General features: G+C 49.5%; 1 protein-coding gene across 1 annotated transcript; it reads right to left on the bottom strand.

The window, feature by feature from the left end:
• Window positions 1-1189: 1189 nt before the first annotated feature.
• COX6A1 (cytochrome c oxidase subunit 6A1) lies at window positions 1190-4087 on the bottom strand. Its single transcript, XM_075534432.1, has 3 exons — window positions 3952-4087; window positions 3684-3823; window positions 1190-1456 (listed from the first exon to the last, which is right to left on the bottom strand). Exons 1-3 carry the CDS (start codon window positions 4049-4051, stop codon window positions 1373-1375), a joined length of 324 nt encoding a protein of 107 aa, XP_075390547.1. The 5' UTR covers window positions 4052-4087; the 3' UTR covers window positions 1190-1372.
• Between the last annotated feature and the right edge of the window lie 16478 nt (window positions 4088-20565).

Genomic DNA, 20565 nt, shown 5'->3' on the forward strand with positions numbered 1-20565 from the left:
TGAACTTACATGCTTGAGAATGTCATGAAGTCTCCACAATTGCTTGTTTGCCCAAAGACGGAAATTCTCAACTTGAGTTACAGAAAGCTTAAATTCTGTTATCCTCACATTACCCATTATTTCATATTTAATGTGATGAGTCCCTCACACATTGAGGCATCCTCAAAAGGTTCTTGGAAAAACTGAAAGATGATGAAATCTCTTCATGAATGGTTTGAAGCCCCATCATGTATGTCTTAGACTGGCCACAGGCACACCCAGCTCTGGAAGAAGTCAGAAGCCCACACCATGAGATCACCAGGTGGCAAAGGTTTATATTTAAGCAATTACTAAAACCTGTAGGCTTTCGTGCTATAAAACTCCGTTATGTGCCTTATTTTGAAAAGCCTAAGACAGCCCTGAACCAGCCATGTTCTTTGTCTAAATGGAGGTTTCCTTGAGGTGAAAGGCTGCATGCACTAGCCCAAAAACTCATTCAGAACGCCTGGCTTCGGGGGGAAGTCTGTAGTAAATGATCTTAACAGAGTTCAATTGGATTTGAAGGGATGAGGAGTATTTAAAAATTCTATTTTGTTGCCAGAATAGACCAGAATCCCTGCTCATTACCAAGTAGTATCTACTACTCATATTTTAAGTTTAAAAAGGTAGTAGTTAACCTTGCTTTGTAAACACATCCTATCAAGGAGTAGCATCTTGAATCGTTCATTCCATCTTGCCTTCATCTTTCCTGTAAAGTGACTGCAATTGCTTCATGGGTTTAAAAATTAATAAGGAATTATCAGACATCTTCATCCCAATTCTTAGAACTACAAGATAGGGGGAGACCATCGGGAATATGCTGCGGCAAATGGTGCGATGGAGTCGAACACAGTGGAGACCCAGAGGAAGCACTTTCTCTCAATCATGCCCTTGTCAGAAACGAGCCATTCAGCTGGCCACTGCTTCTTTGCCACCCAATTTGCCAAGTCCTATCTGGATACCTAATTAGCTTCATCACTGTGCCCGGGACTCCCCCAACCCACCCTCCCTGCAGCTCAAAACCCTCAGCACCAGCCTGTTGTCCACATTCAGTGGACTGAAGTGGACCCAAACACTGGATATGGCTGCCACAGTCCTGGTTTATAACCACAGAATTAACATCAGTGTGCATTTCTGAGGGGAAATGGCCACCCAAAGAACACAACTCTCAGGCCGTGACAAAGTTATTTATTTAAGCCATCTCCTGCCACAAGCAAAGGGATGGAAGATCAATGTATTGGTCATCATTTGATACAAGAAAAGGAGAGCTTCAGGTCCCGTACATTTTCTGGTCCACATGCAGAATAATGGTCCCATCCAGTACTGTGGGCCCCAATTGTGGTCCATGTTCTCTTCAGTCATCTTCATAGCCAGTTGGAAGCGGATTCACATGAGGGTTGTGAAACAGGGTATGGTTACCATCTCCCCACGGGAAAGGCTGCGGAATTAAGGTGTCAATTAGATAATTCCAGGAAATCCTCCACAAACAGTTTTAAAACTGCTTAATACATTAAAAAAAGAGAAAAGGGTATTAGTCCTTAAACTAGTAACATTTCAGCCTTCCCATAATTGAAGGAAGCTCTTAACATCAGCATATCAAAACCTAGCCCATTGCCACTGAGTTGATTTCAACTCAGTGACCCTTTAGGACAGAGTCGAACTACCTCACATCATTAATACTGTAAATCCTTACAGAAGCAGACTACATCTTTTTCACATTGAGCAGCTAGTGGGTTTGAACAGCTGACCGTTGGTTAATTAGCCAAACACCGACTGCACCACTAGGCATCCCTTCAGAATGACCAAAACTAAACTCTGCCATCAAGTCGATTGTGGTGCGTGGCGACCCTAGACTACCAAGGGCCCCAGTGCACGACAGAAACCAATCCAATTGGTTCCTCCTTAAACATCTCCCTGGTAACTAATCTCTCTTGTGTTTATACCGGTGTAATTCTCAAATCTCCTATCAGAAAGATGGGAAATGAGGAAATGCTTACCTAAATGCCGTTTTTCTAGGCTCCATCCCAGACTTAAAACAATCTCTGGATAGAAAACTGCAACTCATTCTCTGCTTGCTCTTGATTATTTTACACACTACATTTGGAAAGCATTTCCAGATGGCAGTGACGTCCAACCTGGGGCAACTCCCCCCACCCCCATACATTAGGAATGTCTAAAGAAGTTTTCTAGGGAGTGCTACCGACATCTATGGAGGCAGTGGTGGCTCAAGTGTAGAGCTCTTGCTTTCCATGAGACAGACCAGGCTTGACCCCAAGCCAGTGCACACTCAGTACAGTCACCACTCTTCCCTCACTGAAGGCTTGCCATTTGCTAGGATGCAAACGGTTTTCAGCTGTGCTTCCAAACTAAGAAGACTAAAAAGACAGGCCTAGCAATTGACTTCGGAAAACTCAGCCACAGACCACCTTATGGCTCCTAACGTTGCATGAGGTGGTTATTTGTCAGGGCCTGCCTCAACAGCGCCTGACAAATGCCACCTACTTAGTACAGGGCTGGAATGCTGCTAAACATAGGTGCTAGGGGAGTGGATTTCTAGCCCACGCGACAGCTGTTTTTTCTCAAAAGCACACACCTAAAAACTGCAATCGACATTTAAAGTTGAAAGGGCGATCATGAACTATATAACCCTGAGTTAGAAAACAGATGTAACTAGTCTCAACTAGAAGATGATGCCTGTTTCATCATGGAATGAGCTGTTGGTTCTCCGCCTGATGGAACTGTCCAGCTGCATCGACACTGTTTTCACAGTAAGCACCTGGAGCTTCCCAGGAGGGCACCTGAGATACAACTATTGGTCTCTCAGCAAGACAAAGTGCTGGACTACAGATCTGTCTCCCTCTCCAGGACACCCAAAGAGCTAGGTGGTGCCGGCCTACTCAAGGTTTTGATGAAAGAATCAATAGATGAACCCTCATCAAAAGGAGAAAACCCGTGAAACAATTTCAGACTCTTAAGGCATCGAGACTTTCTGGACCCACTAAGATTAGAGCCCCAATCCATCATTCTGAAAGAGGCCTTCATATCATGAGCCCAAAATGAGTGCTCTTTGAACAGTTTAGCTAAATGTGTCAGGAATGCCTGCCATAAGCATTGTGTCCTTTTGAGTGATCTAAATCAGACCCAACTGTTCAGAGCAGATCTAAAGCATCAAGGGGAAGTTTAGGGAGGGCTACATCTAAAGAGGCCTGGCGGTGTAGTAGTGGGTTCGGGTGACAGGTCGGGTTAGGGCTAGGGCGACTGGTTGGGTTTCTACACACAAGGGCAGCACAGCTCTGCAGGAGAATGGCGTGGCTGTCTGCTCTGGTAAAGATTTAGTCTTCAGAACCCCACGGGACAGGGGCGGTTCTAACCTGTCCTAGAGGATCGCTGACTCGGAACCGACCTTACTCAGCCGTGGGTTTGGACCCTTCGCTCAATGGTGGCACCAAGTGATGAAAGTGACCGCTAGCTGTGGAGATCGTGGTCCGGGCATTTGTGCCCCCCTCGCCTATTTTCAGAAACATGACAAACCCTCCAGAAACCTCTTTGTGACGAGTACATGCGAAACGTAAGGTCTCGGCACCCACGGTCCTGGAAACAATTTGTTCGAGGGCATCTGAAAACGGAGCGCGAAGAGCCGCTCACAAGCGTCTCCAGGGACGTACCTTGGACCTGATGCGGAGGTGAGGGTAGGCCACGAACTCGGGTCTCTCGTGCTCGTGCTGCGACTTCAGGAACGCGTTCAGCATGCTCACTCCCACCCCCGGGAGCGCGACGAAGAAGGTGAGGGCCTTCCACATGCGCGCTGCGGAGAAGACGCAACGGCTCAGCCTGCACCTACCTCTCCCCAGGGCCTCCAGCCAAGGTCACCCGTCCCGCGCCGCCCGAGGGGAGCTCAGGCCCACCCCGCCGCCCCCGGCCCCAGCCCAGTACCTGAGCCCTCCTCGCCGTGAGCGCTGCTCGCCATCGGCCGCCCCAGCGGTGGCCGAGACCGAGCCAGCAGCCCAGACGCCCGGGACCAAGTCGCCGCCATGTCTGACTTCTACCGCCCCAGCGCCGGAAGCGGAAGGCGGCAGACGAGGGGGCGGGACCAGAGCCTCCTAAGGAAAGCTCCTATTGGGCAGTGTCTTCACCAGCCCGCCCCCCCCGCCCGGCGCTTGCGCACTGACATCCAACCCGACCGCGTCCGGTCCACCTCCGGGGAGCCACCGAGCTAGAGCGCTTGCGCCCCGGGCCTCTCTTCAGGAGTCACCTTTCCTGGTCCTCTTCCTTCTGGCGCAGTTTCCGCAGGGCGCCCAGGCCAGGAAGGGCCTCGGAGTGCGTGGGCTCGGGCAGTCAAAAATGCCATTCGCTTTCCTTGGCATCCTCTGACCTGCGGGGTTTATTCTTTTTGTTGCTTTTTTCCCATGACCCCTCTGGGATTGTCGGCATTGTGGTCTCCCCAACTAGCATATAGATAAGCTCTACTTCCTTTGCAGCTTTCCCGGGAGCTGGATGCACACACGCCTGTGATGAAAGAGCCAACAACGGAAACCAGAGAGAGTCCTGGACTGGGCGCCAGAAGATGTGTATTCTAATCCGGGACCGACGTTTATAGCGGGTTTAGTCTGGCCCTGGCATTTATGGAAGCAAAAATCGACATCTGTTCTGTTTTGTTTCTTCAACCCTTCCCCCGCCCCGTCTTTCCTTTTCTTCCTTTTACTCATCCCAAAGGAATAATAATAATAAGAGCTAAAAAGCAAATACAAAAGACATTATGAAGACAAACTTCTGGAGTCATAGACCCCTTTAGAAAGCGATGAAAGCTCTCTCCCCTTCTGTGCCAGTACCAGCATAATGAGCGTGGCCGCCTTCCATCCTGTGGACTTCTACAACTGTCCGGATCAAGAGATTCCTGACAGGAACAAAAGCAGAATTGCTCTCTTTAAAGAACCAGTGGATACACATGAAAACTGGTCACAAAATCAGGTCCTGCTCTTTTTAAGAGGAGACATTGGAGAAGAACGAAGCTGGGTCTATTAAGGAGCCACACAGGGGCTTGACCACCTACTTAGGAAACTAGGTTCAATGGTGTTCTGCCATGCCAAGTTGAAAATTTCACCACGATTTGATCAATGGAACATTGATGGAGAAACTTCCAGCTACTTCCTTTGTTCTTCTGCTTCCTCATTAACAGAATGACTAGTAATATGGAAGACCTCTGGTTTGGGCGAGGGAGGGAGAAGAATGGGGTGAAAGCTATGCAGCCTTTCCCTAGAAGTGTGTGCATCATGAACAGTGTAGCATACAGCCTGTGCCCTAGGATCCCAGGATACGTACCCCTGGGGAGGGAGACAGCAGGATGCCATGCTGAAGACTGAGTCCCATCTTGATCTTCCTTTATACCCTTGTGACCTTGGTCAAGTTCAATGTACCAAATGCTTTTAGATCATGCCATTTCTCTAAAGACAATGTAGGATGCACTTAAGGAAATTCATAATCTGATCTAGCATTAGGTCTTTTACCAAGTAGCCTAGATTTTCACATTCCATTGCATAGGTAGGATCATCAGATCCCTGGGCATTCTCAAACACAGCCAAAGGGTATATGAGGCCCCACACTGTAGCCATGGAAAGAGCCCAGACTCAAGAATCTTCTGCTTGCAGGAGGGAAGGATGAGCCCACCTTGGGTCCTGACACAATTTGAATAAGTGGCCCGTTTGAGGGAGGGCAAGGTTCAAACAAAGACAGTCTCTTTCTGGTCCCCCTGATTCCTGACTCAGACTAAAAAGAGACAAGGAGCGCCAACCTCCAGTCAGGGCTTGGGACCCCAGCCCAGGCAGAGCCTTTGGACCCAAGCTTGGCTCCCATCTCTCCTCCAGGATGGGATTCTGTGACTCTGACTCACAGGCTTTAGGCCAGAGGTATGCTTCCTAGAGGCCCGCAGATGCAGATATTCCCAGAAGGAAAACAACTGGGTGTGCTCATTTGGATTGGGGGTGGGGGGGCACACTGCCCACTTTGCCCTTCCTAGCTTACCTGGAGTCGGGTGCAGGGCAATGGTGTGCAGCCCTGGAGCAGTGGGTGCCGAGGACAAGAGGGCTTTTAGCATCATGTTCTGCATGCCAATCTGGTGCATCTGGGCATTCTGCATCAGCATCATCTCCATCGTGTCTGGAAGGAGAGCTGGGGCTCAACCTTCATGTGGGCAAGGTGCTGGTGATGGGGGCCTGCTCTGTCAACTAAGCTTTTGTTTATAGATACTTGTTCAAAACGGTGCTTTAACAAGAGATAGGAGAACTGGCCACCGCCTTTGTGCAGGTCTGTGTGGTATCTACTGAGAAGGGAACATTTATGTCCAAGAGTCTGTCTGTCCTAAAGTTGTATTGCCTGTGTCCAGGTGGCCTCCCAAGAGGCTGTCCCAGTGTATGTGTATGCTACCGATGAGCAGAAGCCCCCCCTGCTCACACCCTCCCTGTCATAGAGAGCATGGTGGACCCAAAAGGTACGGCCATACCCTAACCCAGGAACCCCGGGATAGAATCCTATTTGAAGAAAGAGTCTTTGCAGATGTGGTTAAAGCAAGGCTCTTGAGGTAGGAGATCATCTTGGATTGTCCCGGAAGCCATGAAGGCAACAGCAAGTATTCAGTAGGAAAACAACAGAGGTCCAGTGTCTGCTCGGCCACCAGCTGGGTTCCTGCTTCTCCACGGTGAGGATGTAATTTGCATTTATTCATGCTTTCATCTGGCAATCATTTGTTAAAGCCCAGCTCCACCTTAGGAGTGTATCAAACCTTCATCTCTAAGCATGAGATTGTATTTAACAATTAGGAACAAAGGTGCCTACTATGGCCCAACCAAGAGCTATGAAGTCTCTTCTCCCTTCAACTCACCGACGTCGAGTCAATGCTGACTCACAGCGACCCTCTAGGACAGGGTAGAGGTGCCCTGTGGATTCTTAGGTGGTGACTGTTGATGGGAGCAGAAAGCCCTGCCTTCCCCAGGCAGAGCAGCTGATGAGTTCCAGATGCTGACTATGTGGTTAGCTGCCCAACAGGTCACCAACCCACTCCGCCACCAGGGCTTGGGGTCGCTTGGATGGCAGTGAACCCTGATGGAAAAACACCCCGTGTCTGGCTCATGTTAAAAATTGATACATGTTCATTTTCTCATATGGCTCTCATACACCTGCAGGAAGGGCCTGCCAACTAAAGACCCTGGGTGTCACATGCTTGGCACACAGTACATATGCAGGCATGGTGTCTGTGCTGGCACCACCAAGTTGGCTCAGCATTTTTAACTTCAGGAAACCAAAGTCATGAAAAACAGCCCATCTTGTGGTTGTGTGCAGGTGAGTTGATTCCAACTCATCAGGCCCCTGTAGGACAGATTCAAACTGCCCCGGAGGGTGGTGGTGTGATTATAAGTTGGGCTGCCATCTGCAAGGTCTGCAGTTTGAAGCCACCAGTCGCTCCTTGGGAGACAGACAGGCCTTTCTATTCCTGTAAACAGCTACAGTCTCAGACACCGGTGAGGGAACACTATGAGTCAGCATTGATTCAATGGCAGTGAGTTTTGAGTTTCATCTTTTAAAATTTTAATTTTTTATTAATTATTTGAGTTTAATTTTTATAGGAGCAGATCACCACCAGACACTTTCTCCTGAGGAGCCTTTGGTGGCCTCTGAGCACTTAACTGGTGACCCACCTGGGCTACTTAGCTAATGTCCCCTCCTCCCCCCAAAAAACAAAAACACTGATACCTGGGTCAAACTGCCCTGTGGATTTCCCAGACTATAACCCTAAAAGATGGGGTAGAAAACCCCATCTGTCTCCCTAGTTAATGTGTCCTGAGCACTTATTTTGTGCGCAGAGTTGTGCTAGGTGTTTGACAAGATTTGTCTTCCCCATCTCAGAAATAAGCCATTCTGGTTTTTTTCTGGCCCAAATCATTAGAGTGTCCTCTTTGAGTCTTCTCCCTCCTACCCCCACCCACCTCTCCTTTCATGTCCAGCCCTTCGGCACGCCCTGCTGGCTCTCCCTCCAAGAATTAAACAGACTCATTACTTCTCACCAGGGACTGCTACTGCTGGAAGCAGAGGTACTTTGGCCTTCGCTGGGAGGATTACAACCACTTCCTCACCCCTTTCCCTGCTGCCCCACCCTGGTCCACAGTCTGTTCTCTGCAGGGCATCCTTTCAAATGGAGGCATCTTGATAGACCCTCCTGTACAACCTGTCCTGCTGCCTGGTCCGTCTTTATTTCCTTCCACTCCCCTACCCCTTGCCCACTTCCCTCCAGTTACTTTGTCTGTAAAGATTATGGAGGTTTTTAGGGACGTGAACAGGTGCAGGTGGCAAACTGTTCAGATGAGGATTTTTCCACGACGACTCCTCTTAGCCTCTCCGGTTACATTGGCTTCCTTGCCTTTCTTTGGAAGCGCCGGACGTGGTCCTCCCTCAGGACCTTTGCACGCGCTCGTTTTTCTGCATACAAGTTTCCCCCTAGATCATTTGTTGACGTTCAAAGACATTCAGGTCTGCTCAACAGTCCTCCTGTCTTAGAGGAAGCCTGGAGCCTCCGAAAGTAAAATCCCCTCTCCCCATCCTAACCCTCGAACTTCCTGACCCTACCTTCTCTATCGTTACCACTTGTACGAGCAGCTGCCACATGATATGTTTGATGGTCTATCGTTTGCCTCCTCCACCAATTTCCATGGGGCAGGGACAGTACTGTGTCCACTCCAGCACGGAGCACGTGGAAGGTACCCCCCGACAACACAATCTATTAATTCTAACCATGATCCTATCGAAGGTACTCTTCTCCCACTCCCTGGATGAGGAAACAGAGACCATGAGACATTCAGGAAATTGACCAAAGTCACACAGCTGTAAGCGCATGATGGATGTAGGCAGTCTGGGGCTCAAAGGAAAATTCTGCTTCTAGCAGAATGATATCCACTCCAAGAGGTCACCTGTCAAGTTCCTACTGATCCGATGCTCTGCGTAGGGATTCCCAAGAAGAGAAACAATGAATGAATGAGCTTCTGACTTCAAATCCCCCAACCAAACTCTCGGTCATCAAGCCGAGGCTACAGGACAGGGTAGAACTGCCCCTGAGTTTGCAGACGATTTCACTGTAAACTTAAGTAGAAAGCCCGGTCTTTCTCCCACAGAGTGGCTGGCGGTGTCCGACTGCTGGTCTTCAGATGGCAGCCCCACGTGTAACCACTATGACACCTGGGCTCCTTTTTCTCACTTCTGAGGGTGTGAAAGCAGCCATCTATGTGTGTGTATTTCAGGTCATGAAGTGCAGGAACCCCAGGTGCGTCTTCGTTGTGTTGTGTGTGTGGGTCTAAGCTTGTGCTGCCCTTCCTGGCCTCACTGTGACCACCAGGAGGCCAGCCCTCTGAGCCTCCCCCAGGCCAGTGGCCGGCCAGGCCTAGATTTGACGTCATCCTCTGTGATAGCTGCAAGGCTGGAGGCACAGCGAGGAACTAAAGCTCTCTCTGATCCCCATTTCTTGATTTCCCTGTCTGGGAGACAGTGCATTGATTGGGCTGAGACTGGGGGAGGCCACCCAGCCAAGGACAGAGCTTGCTTATGGGCAGTGTCTCAGGGCTATCTTGCCTGTTATGTCTACTGCGGTTTCCAACTGGAGCAGGTCCAATTCCTGGCATGTAGTGGGCATCAATGAAGACCAAGGGATGAATCCTCGGAGAAGGCAGAGAGGAGGCATCTCCCAGCAGGCTACAGGGGACGTCAGCCTGCCATCTCCATCTTCCGAATAGCTTATTTGTCCTGTCACCATTATGAATATATTCACTTTGTGTCTCAACTGTGTGCCGGAACTGGGGACAGTAGTGAATTGGAACATAGAGGTCCCTGTCCTCATGGCTCACTCAGTCTAACAGGGAAACTGACAGTACATTGTTACAGCCAGTGCGATGGGTTCTACAATAAGAAGGCATCATAGCCTTGCAGGAAGGCATTATAGCCAACACAACCTTGCATCAAATGGGCCTTGGTATCAAGTTCAAGTCCCAGATCTGCTCTGTAGCTGTGGGCAAATAAAAGGCTTTAATGTCTTATCTGTGCAATGGGCTTGTTGCGAAGACTTACTAATAGATATTCAACTAAAGCACCACCTTTCAAGTGAATTCCAACTCGTGTGGACCCTATGGGCCAAATTAGAACCATTCCATAAGCTGATGGAACCAGCCAGCCTCATCTTTCTTCCACGGAGTGGCTTGTGGATTTGAACCAGCATCCTTTCCGTTAGCAGCCCCATACTTAACCCATGATGATGCCAGGGCTAGTGTTTATTGTGTACATGCTAAATGAGGGGACTTGGAGTAACGCATGGGTAAATGGGATTAAAAGAGAATGGACTTCCCCCCTCAACCCAGCCCCACTATTCAAACTGCCTGGTAGCTACTGAGGGAGCATTGGTGGCCAAGTGGTTAAGTTCTCAGCTGCCCACTGGAAGGTCAGCAGTTGGGACCCAAGAGCCACTCCTCTGGGAGAGAGCTGAGACAATGCCTGAATTTTTTATTTCAAGAAAAAAATTTTTTTATTCTTTACTTTGAGAGTTATCAATATATATTAATCTATACATTTAACTAAATGTTACGAAAACATCACGCTTAGCATTATAGGGATAAGGATTTACAGTCTCGGAAGCCCAATAGGGGCAGTTCCCTGTCCAATTAGGTCCCTAGGAGTCAAATCAACTTGAAGGCATCAGGCTTACTATATGAGGATGGAGTACAAACAAAACAACAATAACAAACCATTGTGACAAAAGCAAATAGACCTTTATTAGTAAACAGACATCACACTGTGAAGCAATTATATCTCAAAAAGATCCTTCATCTTGTCTGCTCACTTCTGAAGGCAGAAGTGTTTTTAAGTTTGGGGAACGAAATCGGAAGGAACAAGATAAAGGCTGTAGGGGAAATGGGATGCCGAGTAAGGTTTCCCAAGGAAATTCTTGTGGGACAGACCTTGCTCCTCCTGAAGAATGAGCAGGTATATTGTCATGACGGAAACACACACACACACACACACACACACACACACACACAAACATATCTAAATCATTTTATTGGGGGCTCATACAACTCATCACAATCCATCCATTGTGTCTAGGGCATTTGTACATTTGTTGCCATCATCATTCTCAAAACATTTTCTTTCTACTTGAGCCCTTGGGATCAGCTCATTTCCCCCCCTCCCTCCCTCACAAACCCTTGATAATATAAGAATTATTATCATATGGAAAAACATTTCACTACACCTTTCTTGGCTTTTAATTCATCAATACAGTTTCAATTTTCTGCAAACTTCCTCTTACTAAACTCCTGGGCCTGCCCTGTGTCCATCAAGAAGACTGATCGTGACAGCCCCTTCGGTATCCCAGAAAGCCACTCACCATAACTTTTTGAGCTGACCGTTCTGCTTTGAATTCATCTTTGAAGCCTGCCTGACCTTCCTTCCAACACCCAGTCCGTCTAACTCTTGTCTGACAGGTGGGGCAGCATTCCCCTCAACAGGCTGCAGAGCATCTGTGATTTGGGAAGAGGTCCACTGGAGTTTGGTTAAACATTTGATACTAGCTCTGACCTCAAGAGTCTCTTCCCCTCCAAGGCACAAAACCTAGCCTTGCTTTGGAGGAGTAAGGCAAGTGCATTACTGAGGGAAATTAGCTGCAGCCACTCACTGCTCACAGACCAGCACATTTTGCGTGGAATAAACTCATGTGGTATGGATGGGAACCCAAGTGGCAATGTTTTTTTTAACTTACCTTTGTATACTAAAAAAAAGGTATACCAAAACAAGAAAGAGGAAAAACCTCACTGCCATAGAGTCCACTCTGACTCACATGACACTGTCGGACAGAGTAGAACTGCCCCTGTGAGTTCCCGAGACTGTAATTGTTTCAGGGACTAGAAATCCCCGTCTTTCTTCTGAGGAGCCGCTGGTAGCTTTGAACTGCTGACCTTATAGATGGAGCTCAGTGGGTACACCATCAAGACTCCTTACCTTCATAATCTGGGCCCTTTCACACGGATTAATTTACAGTCGTACGGTACGTGGCACCGTGGTTCGTTTCTAGACTGCTAAGGGAAGTTGTGGTTCAGACTCTCCCACCAGGTCCATGGGAGAAAGATGAACTGCTTCCGTAAAGATGGCGGCCTGAGAACACCTGTTGGGATAGTTCTATGGGGTCACATTGGGTCATTATGAGCCAAAACTCAATGGCGCTTAGCAACGACATCCTTGTAGCCTGGGCCCTTTACTTGCAGTAACTTGTTCCGTTCTTATGCCACTCCATGAGTTAGATGACACATTCATGTAGACAGATGTCTTTCTGGGTTTTAATTTTCCTACAAGGAATGCACATTGCTTTTGCTAATCAGAGCCTAGCTCTCACCAAAGATCAGATGACAAGGTTGCTACCAGCGCTTGTCGTTGTTCATGACCCCCCCTTACACTGTAAGGCTAAGCCCGCTGCGGGCAGGGTCGCGTGGGCCCTGCGAGTCTGGCACAGAAAAGGCGTCAACAAACGTGGACAAAGGTAGTGGCCCGGGCCTGTAGTTCCGCGCTCTCCCGGCGGGTGGCAGGCTTCGCATGTGCGGGCGCCGCCCAAGGCGCGGCTGCGACCTTCAACGTGGCGCTCTGGGCTTTGGGTCCTTGAAGGTGGGAGGATGGGTAGGAGGGAGGGAGGCTGGCCCTGTCCTGAGGCTCAGGAACTCCTTCCTAAAGCCTCCCCTTTGGCGGATTTCCCCTGTCTCTCCCCGGGAACAGGCAAAGGACACTTCGCTTTCCAGAGCGGGCTCCCCAGGGCTTGGGGAGCAGAGAGGACAGGCCCTGGGCCCAGGGGAGAAAGAGAATCTTCCTTGTCCTACCTCGTAACCCCCAGGGCGCCCCCATACTCCACAGTCCACTAACCATCCCCACCCAGAGGCTCCTTTGATCTTGGCAGCTACCCAGGAGGCAGGTGCTAAAGCAAAATCAAACTCACCAGGCCCATCCAGTCCATCGCGACCAGGTTAGAACCCCATCTCTATTTCTCAGCGCAGGACCTGTAAGGCAGCTTACAGAGGAGCGCCCGGTCAAGGTCACACACAGACTGAAACAGAGTCTGCTTGCAAATCCCTTCCCCTAATCCAGCCCTTAGGGGCAAGGGTGCTGCCCGCCTCACTTACTGTTAACTGTGGATACTCAGGGCATCTGTCTGTCATGTCCTTCCTGTGCTGCCAGACGGGGGACTTATATGACCCCACTTAATACTTCCAACAGCCCTGTGGAATGAGGATGTCTAGGATCTCCGCTTTACCGATGAGGAAATGGAACCTCAGAGAAGCAACCATTGATAAAGCTGGAAACAAATCCGACAGTGCCAAGCTGTCAAACACGGGTCTGTCTGCCTGGCCCCTAACCCAATCAGCACACACTTTTAATAACCACTCAGACATCAAATAGATTACATTCCCGTGCGTCTGTGTGTGTTTCATTTTATTGGGGGCTCGTACAACCCTTATCACAATGCATCCATCCATCCATCCTTTGTGTCAAGCACATTTGTGCATTTGTTGCCATCATCATTTCCAAAATGTTTTCTTTCTACTTGAGCCCTTGGTATCAGCGCCTCATTTTCCCCCTTCCTCTCTCATGAACCCTTGATAATTTATAAGTTATTTTTTCATGTCTTACACTAATTGATGTCTCCCTCCCTCTACCCATTTTTCTGTTGTCCATCCCCCTGGGAGAGGGTTATAGGTAGATCATTGTAATCAGTTCTCCTTTTGTCCCCCCACCTTCCCCCTACCCTCCTGGTATCGCTACTCTCAATATTGGTCTTCAGGGGGCTGTCTGTCCTGGATTCCCTGTGTTTCCAGCTCTTATCTGTGTCCATGTACATGTCCTGGTCTAGCCAGATTTGTAAGGTAGAATTAGGGTCATGATAGTGGGGGGAGGAAGCATTAATGAACCAGAGGAAAGCTGTATGTTTCATTGATGCTATACTGCACCCTGACTGGCCTGTCTCCTCACCTCCACCTTTCTGTAAAGCAATGTCCAATTGCCTACAAATGGGCTTTGGGTCACCACTCCACATTCCCCACCCCATTCACATTAACATGATTTTTTTGTTCTTGGTCTCTGAGGCCCGATACCTGATCCCCTCAACACCTAGTAATCGATCACACAGGCTGGTGTGCTTCCTCCATGTGGGCTTTGTTGCTTCTCAGTTAGATGACCAATTGTTTATATTCAAGCCTCTAAGACTAAAGATGCTATATCTTTTGATAGCTGGGCACCATCTGCTTTCTTCACCACATTTGCTCATTCCCCCATTTTGTCTTCAATGATCATGTCAGGAAGGTGAGGGTCTCAGACAGTGAGATTATTAGAACAAAGTGTTCTTGTGTTGAGAGAGCACTTGAGTAGAGGCCCAATGTATGTCTGCTTCCTTAATATTAAACCTATAAATATATATACATAGATCTATTTCCCCATCATATATAAATATATTTACATATATACATGCCTGTATTTAGAACTCTATAAATGCCCTTTGCCTATTTCTTTCCTCTGTTTCCTTTTACTTTCCTCTTGTCCCAGTATCATGCTCAGCCTTCATTTAGGTTTCAGTAATTCCTCTAGGTTACATTGCCCTTGATCAACCCCTACCAGACCTCCTACACCCTCTTTGCCATCTATTTTCGGTCACTTGTTCCCTTGTCCCTGGGTTTAACACCCAATTCCTTTCCCCTGTCTCCCCCTCTCCCATGTCCCCCCAGAACCATCATCCCATTTGTTGTTTTCTCCGCTGGTTTGTTTATCCCAGGATCTTATCTAGATAGACATGCAGAGATAATAATATGCACAAACACAAGACAGCAAAATAAAGCAACAAGGGAAAATAAAACAATAATAACAAAAAAGCCAACGACAAAAAAATACAGAAAAGAAAAGCCTATAAATAGTTCAAGGTCTGTGTGTTGACCTTTAGGAGTGTTTTCCAGTGAGTCTGATGGGGTGCCACACCCTGGCCCCACAGTCTACTTTTGGTGTTCCCTGGGTATTCATTGCTCGGCTCCCCTTGCTGTTCTGTTGCACGCCCTTAGTGTTTCGTCTCAATGTGGTGGGGTCAGATTGGGCACAGTTCCCACAGTGTGTCCCCAGTGTTTCTCCTCTAGCGCTATGGGTCAGTGAGGGACATCGTGTCTCATGATGGGGCTGGCCCTATGGTCCTCTCTGTGCAGAAATATCATCCTCAGGGCTTGGTGGACCAGGCTGTGCTTTCCTCTCTTCCTTCCCCTTCATTTGCTCCTGTGTGCTCTGATCAGACATGTCCCTCTCCTTGAGCTATAGCTTCAGTGCTGTCCTCTGAAGTGAATTCTTCTGGGCGTGCGTGTGTGTGTGTGTTTTAAGAAAGAATGAAGTCCTTCCCCACCTCGTCTTCCAGCCAACCTCGATCCACTTCCAGAAATGTCACACATAGATTTCTTTTAAAAAAATCATTTATGTAGTTACTTATTTAAACCACACAGAGATTTCTAATGTATCTTAAAAACCAGTGGCCATTCAGTCCATCCCAACTCCTGGAAGCCCCCTGGGTGCACGATAGAATTGCCCCATGGGGTTTTCATGGCTGGAGCCTGTTTAGATGGCCAGTCCTTTCTTCTGAGGTACCTCTGGGTGGGTTGAAACTGCCAGCCTTTCACCTGGCAGTTGGCTGCTTGCCTCATTGTTCTGCCCAGTAAACTATTACCTTTCGATGTTTCTCGTCATTGGGTACCCAGGCGGCTGCTGTTGGGTTGATTCTGACTCGAGTAGGACTGTGCTCCACAGCGCCTCCAGTGGCAGTGTCTCATTTTAAAGCGCGATCACCGGTCCGTCCTTGAAGATCAGGCGTCCTGGGGAGGCCTTCCCTGGTCACACTCTGAAAAAGAATCCCTTTCCCTCCATAGTGAAAACCTAACAAGAAAGAAAGAAACAAACCCACAGCCGATAGGAAGACAGAGGCGCAGTCTCAGAAACTCACAGGGGGCAGATCCACCCTGTCTTATAGGCTAAGAATCTGCAGCGCCTCAACAGCAGTGAGTTTTGAGAGAACTACCCCTGTGGGCGTCCAAGGCTGTACATCTTTACGGAAGTTAAAAGCCACATCTTTATCGCCCAGAGCGGCTGGTGGGTTTGAACTGCTGCTTTCCAGGTAGCACCCCAATGAGTAACCACTGTGCCCCGAGGACTCACAGGACTATTATTACCCTCCTTTGCCAGACAGGGTAAATGAAGGCCTTGAAAGCTTAAGTAAATTGTGTCCAAAGACACATAATTAGAAAGCAGTGATGTTAGGATTTGAACTCAGGGAGACTTGGGCAGGGAGTCCTGTGACCCACGAGGGCCGAGCCATCAAGAGTGGCCAGGAGGAGCCTTCTGAGGGGGCTGAAAGCCTGAGCCTGCTCTCTCGGATAGGATAGGGTGCATCTAGGAGCAGGTGTTCCCCGGGTCCCATTACAAAGGGATTCTCCTCCACTTATTCAAATGTCACCGTTTGCTGCCTGGCTCTCCGGAGCGCAGATAGAAAGACTTAGTGCAAACAAACAAAGGATTAGCATTGACAATGGAGGTGAAAACAGGATCCGTATTAGAGGAGGATCCGGCTTCCCCCACCATTCCTTGGCTGCTGATAAGAGGCCTCTAACAGTCCGAGAGGCCACGCCCCCTGGGCCCGCCCAGATTCTCACCCCCACCGCCATTCTCTTCTTGCAAGTGTGAAGGGGTGGGGGTGCTTGTTATCTGGAGGTAGGAAACCACGGTCCCCTTCCCGCCTCTGCAGAGCCATCCTGATTCCTCAGACGGAGCCCCAGGCCGTCCTCACCTCCAGGGATGCATCCTTCTCTGTGGGTTCTGATCCCGCCCCCCCCATGTGCCCCTCCCCCACCTTCAGTAGGAACCCTGGTGGTGCAGTGGTGCAGTGCTAGACTGCTCACCCACCAAAAGGTCGATGGTTTGAACCCACCAACAGCTCTATGGGAGCACAGCAGATCTTCTGTAAGGCGTGTAGCCCAGAAAGCCCTATGGGCCAGTTCTGCTCTACTCTCAGTATGAGCAGCGCACTGAGACACAGTCCCCTCAAGGCCCCATCACCACAGCCTCAGCCCCACAAGCGCCCTAGCTGTGTCTCTTCCCCCTGGCCCTGGGCCCATCACGCTACTCACCACTTACTTCCCCGCTCGAAGCCCCCCCTGGCAACCTCTGAGCCCCCACAGAAAACGGGTCTCACCACATCCCCATTTCTGATTTGCTTCTCTATGTCTCTCTACTGCCCATCTAGGGGCCCTCTCCCAGCCACCCGCTTGCCTCCAGGTTGGGTGCTAATGGCGGATACCGAGGCTGGAAGGAGAGGGCATCCGCTCCTTCATGTAGCCTGCACTCTTCTCCAGGCAAGTCAAAGGCAGATACCCTGGCTCCAACCGCCAGAGAGCCTGACTCTATGACTGGCACAGGGCCTGGGAATCTGCACTTTAACAAGCCCACAACCTGAGTCTGGCGCAGGGGAGGCGAAGGAACTAGGGAGGCAACAAGCGGGGCTGCTTTCAGGGCAGGAGTCACAGCAGCCCTGGGCCCCCACCGGCCAGACTGGGCCCTGCACATGGGAGGCATTTAAACCTGATTATTGGGTGAATACTTGGAAGAACAAATGAATGGTTGCCAGGTGTGATTCATTCCACACCGAACCACTTGGCTTTGGTCTCTGAAGAGCCACGTGAGAGGCCAGCTGTTTCCGCTTTTCGGGAATGGAGGTGGCATTGCATAGAGCTGTGCTGCTCAACCTGTGGGTCGCGACCCCTTTGGGAGTCGAGTGACCCTTTCCCAGGGGTCACCCGATTCATCACAGTAGCAAAATGACAGTGATGAAGTAGCAACGAAAATAATGTTATGGTTGGAGGGTCACCACCACAGGAGGACCTGTATGAAAGGGTGGCGGCATGAGGAAGGTTGAGAAATGCTGGGTTAGAAGTTCCGGTGCCGACAGTGTCTCCCACTTCCTGCTGTGCCATGTGGTTATCCAGTGGTGCTTAGCCTTGACTTCTTCAGCTGCAAAATGGGCGTGGAGGGGACAGCTCTTCACATACTGCCTGGCACAGAGCCAGCGTTAAAACTGTAACCAATACCCTTCCTGGAAGGGGTTTCAGAGTCTTGAATTCAGGGTCTCCCCACTCAGGGCTCCACGGATCACTCCCTCCCAAGGAATCAAAAGTTAGAGTTCAGGGGTGGTCTGTGAACCTCCACCAGCAGAATACAAACTTGTGTATGCCTCTCCATGTTCCCGGACTTACAGGAAATCCTAGCGAGCAGATCGACTCCATCCTGTGGGTGCTGTAAGTTGGAATCACCCAATGGCAGTGAACGTGGTTGAACTGGGTCCAGTTTCCTAAGGAGGAGAACTTCCGTTTTCAACAAGTAGAGAGCTACGAGAAACTGAGTTCAGAAAGGGAAGGAGCCTTGTTCCAAGTTTCTCGCTTCGTCTTCTATGTATTCATTCCTTTAAGTCCTCGCCCCTTCAACACAGCCAACAAACTGCCCTCAAGTTGACGCCCACTCATAGACCCCGAGGACAAGGCGGCACTGCGCCCGAGAGTCTCTGAGACAGACTCTTTTCCGGAGGAGCAGTTAGTGGTTGTGACCCTTCCTGTTAGCAGCCCGTAGAACCCCGTAGGACCATGCCACCACGCCACTAGGGCTCCCCTCCTTCAACCGAGCGTCCGATATTCCTGAGGATCCAGTGTGCATCAGGATCCGGAGACGACCCCTCCGAGCCGCTCCACTCCCTTCTTCCGAACAGCTCCCCAAAGCGGCTGCGGCTCTGCGTTTGTGTTCGAGTTTACCACGTACTGTCCACTCCCTGAACTAAACAAGTCCCGGTGGCTAGTCAAGTGCTGTCTCAAGGAGCCTTGAGGAGCCCCAAAAGAGCCTACATGGGCCCAATTCAAGCCTTTACTAGGGGCCCTGGGGGTGCAGTAGTTACGACTTGGGCTGCGATCCACATGGTTGACAGCTTGAAACCACCAGCAGCTCCTCTGGAGAAAGGCTGGGCTTTCTACTCTCATAGACAGTCACAGTCGGGCAATGAATGTACAAATGTGCTTGACACAATGGATGGGTGGATGGATTGTGATAAGAGTTGTATGAGCCCCTAATAAAACGATTAAAAAAATAGTCAGTCTTGGAAACCCATGAGGGTGTGTGTGTGTGTGTGTGTGTGTGTGTGTGTGTGTGTGTGTGTGTCACTCTGAGTCACCATTGACCCGACGGCAGTGAGTGCTTCTTTACTACCTGTTTGATGTGAGGTCTCTACTTTCCCTCTCTGAACCCTCAATTTCTCTCTCTCTCTCTCTCTCTCTCTCTCTCTCTCTCTCTCTCTCTCTCTCTGTTTTGTGTGTGTGTTGCTTAGATGCGATCGACTCTGTCCTGACTCACAGCGACCTTGTCTACAGCAGAATAAAACACAGCCCAGTCCTGCGCCATTCTCAGCGATGACAACGAAGCTCATTGTTGTAGCCACCGAGTGAGTACGTCTCGTTGAAGGACTTCCACTTTTTCACTCATGTGCTTCTTTCCCAAGCACGACGTCCCTTTCTAGGGATTGGGCCCTCCTGATAACACCTCCATGAGACCAAGTCTCGGCATCTTCGATTCTGAGATAGTTCAGGTTTATTATGCCAACCTGGCTGATAAACATATGTGGGATTAATTGAAGGGCAGAGAGATAAAAGACTCCGTGAGCCTCACCCTTCTAGTTCTCAGGTCTCTTGCTCTCTGATGGTTGGACCAGGGTGCAGCTGCCTTAGCCAGTTCCCTGCTTCAGCTGGCAAGACTCACTTCCTGCAAGACATCCCTGAGGAGAAGCCACATGGACCTACCCCGATGCAGCCCTGGGTGCTGGAGCAGCCGTGTGGAGACCCCTGCCAGCGCTGAGATGCTTACATGCTCACTGATTCGTCTTTCCTCATGCAGTCGGCGTCATTGCGTGTGTGCTGTGAGATTGAGGAGGACTTTGTAGATTGGTGTCGGACAGATGAGCTAATGTTGGACTTGTGGGCTTGGACAGCACTGGGTTGGGATGCTTTCTTAATGTGCACTTACCCCTTATACAAAACTCTGTCTTATATACATAAGAGTTTCTGTGGATTTGTTTCTCTAGTCTACCCAGACTAACACCGATTCTCAAGAGCATTTTAGCAGTACTTCGTCCAAGACGGATTTGTCTGTCCTTCTCGTAGTCCACGGTACTTCCAATATTCTTCACCAACACCACAGTTGAGATGCATCAACTCCTCTGTGGTCTTCCTGTTTTACTCTCCAACTCTTGACCAACAGGTTTATTGGCATATACTTCACCTGTCACACAACTGAGTCAACTGGTCGTAGTAGGAAGAGTTGTGCAGTCATCACGCAGATCCACATCAGAACCTCATCTTCATGTGCTCACTGTTGCTGGTCCCGAGGCCACTGTGAACACCATGCCTTGGGCCAGGTGCACCTCCGCCC

This window comes from Tenrec ecaudatus, chromosome 16, assembly GCF_050624435.1.
Source record: "Tenrec ecaudatus isolate mTenEca1 chromosome 16, mTenEca1.hap1, whole genome shotgun sequence".
NCBI classification, from domain to species: Eukaryota; Metazoa; Chordata; class Mammalia; order Afrosoricida; family Tenrecidae; genus Tenrec; species Tenrec ecaudatus.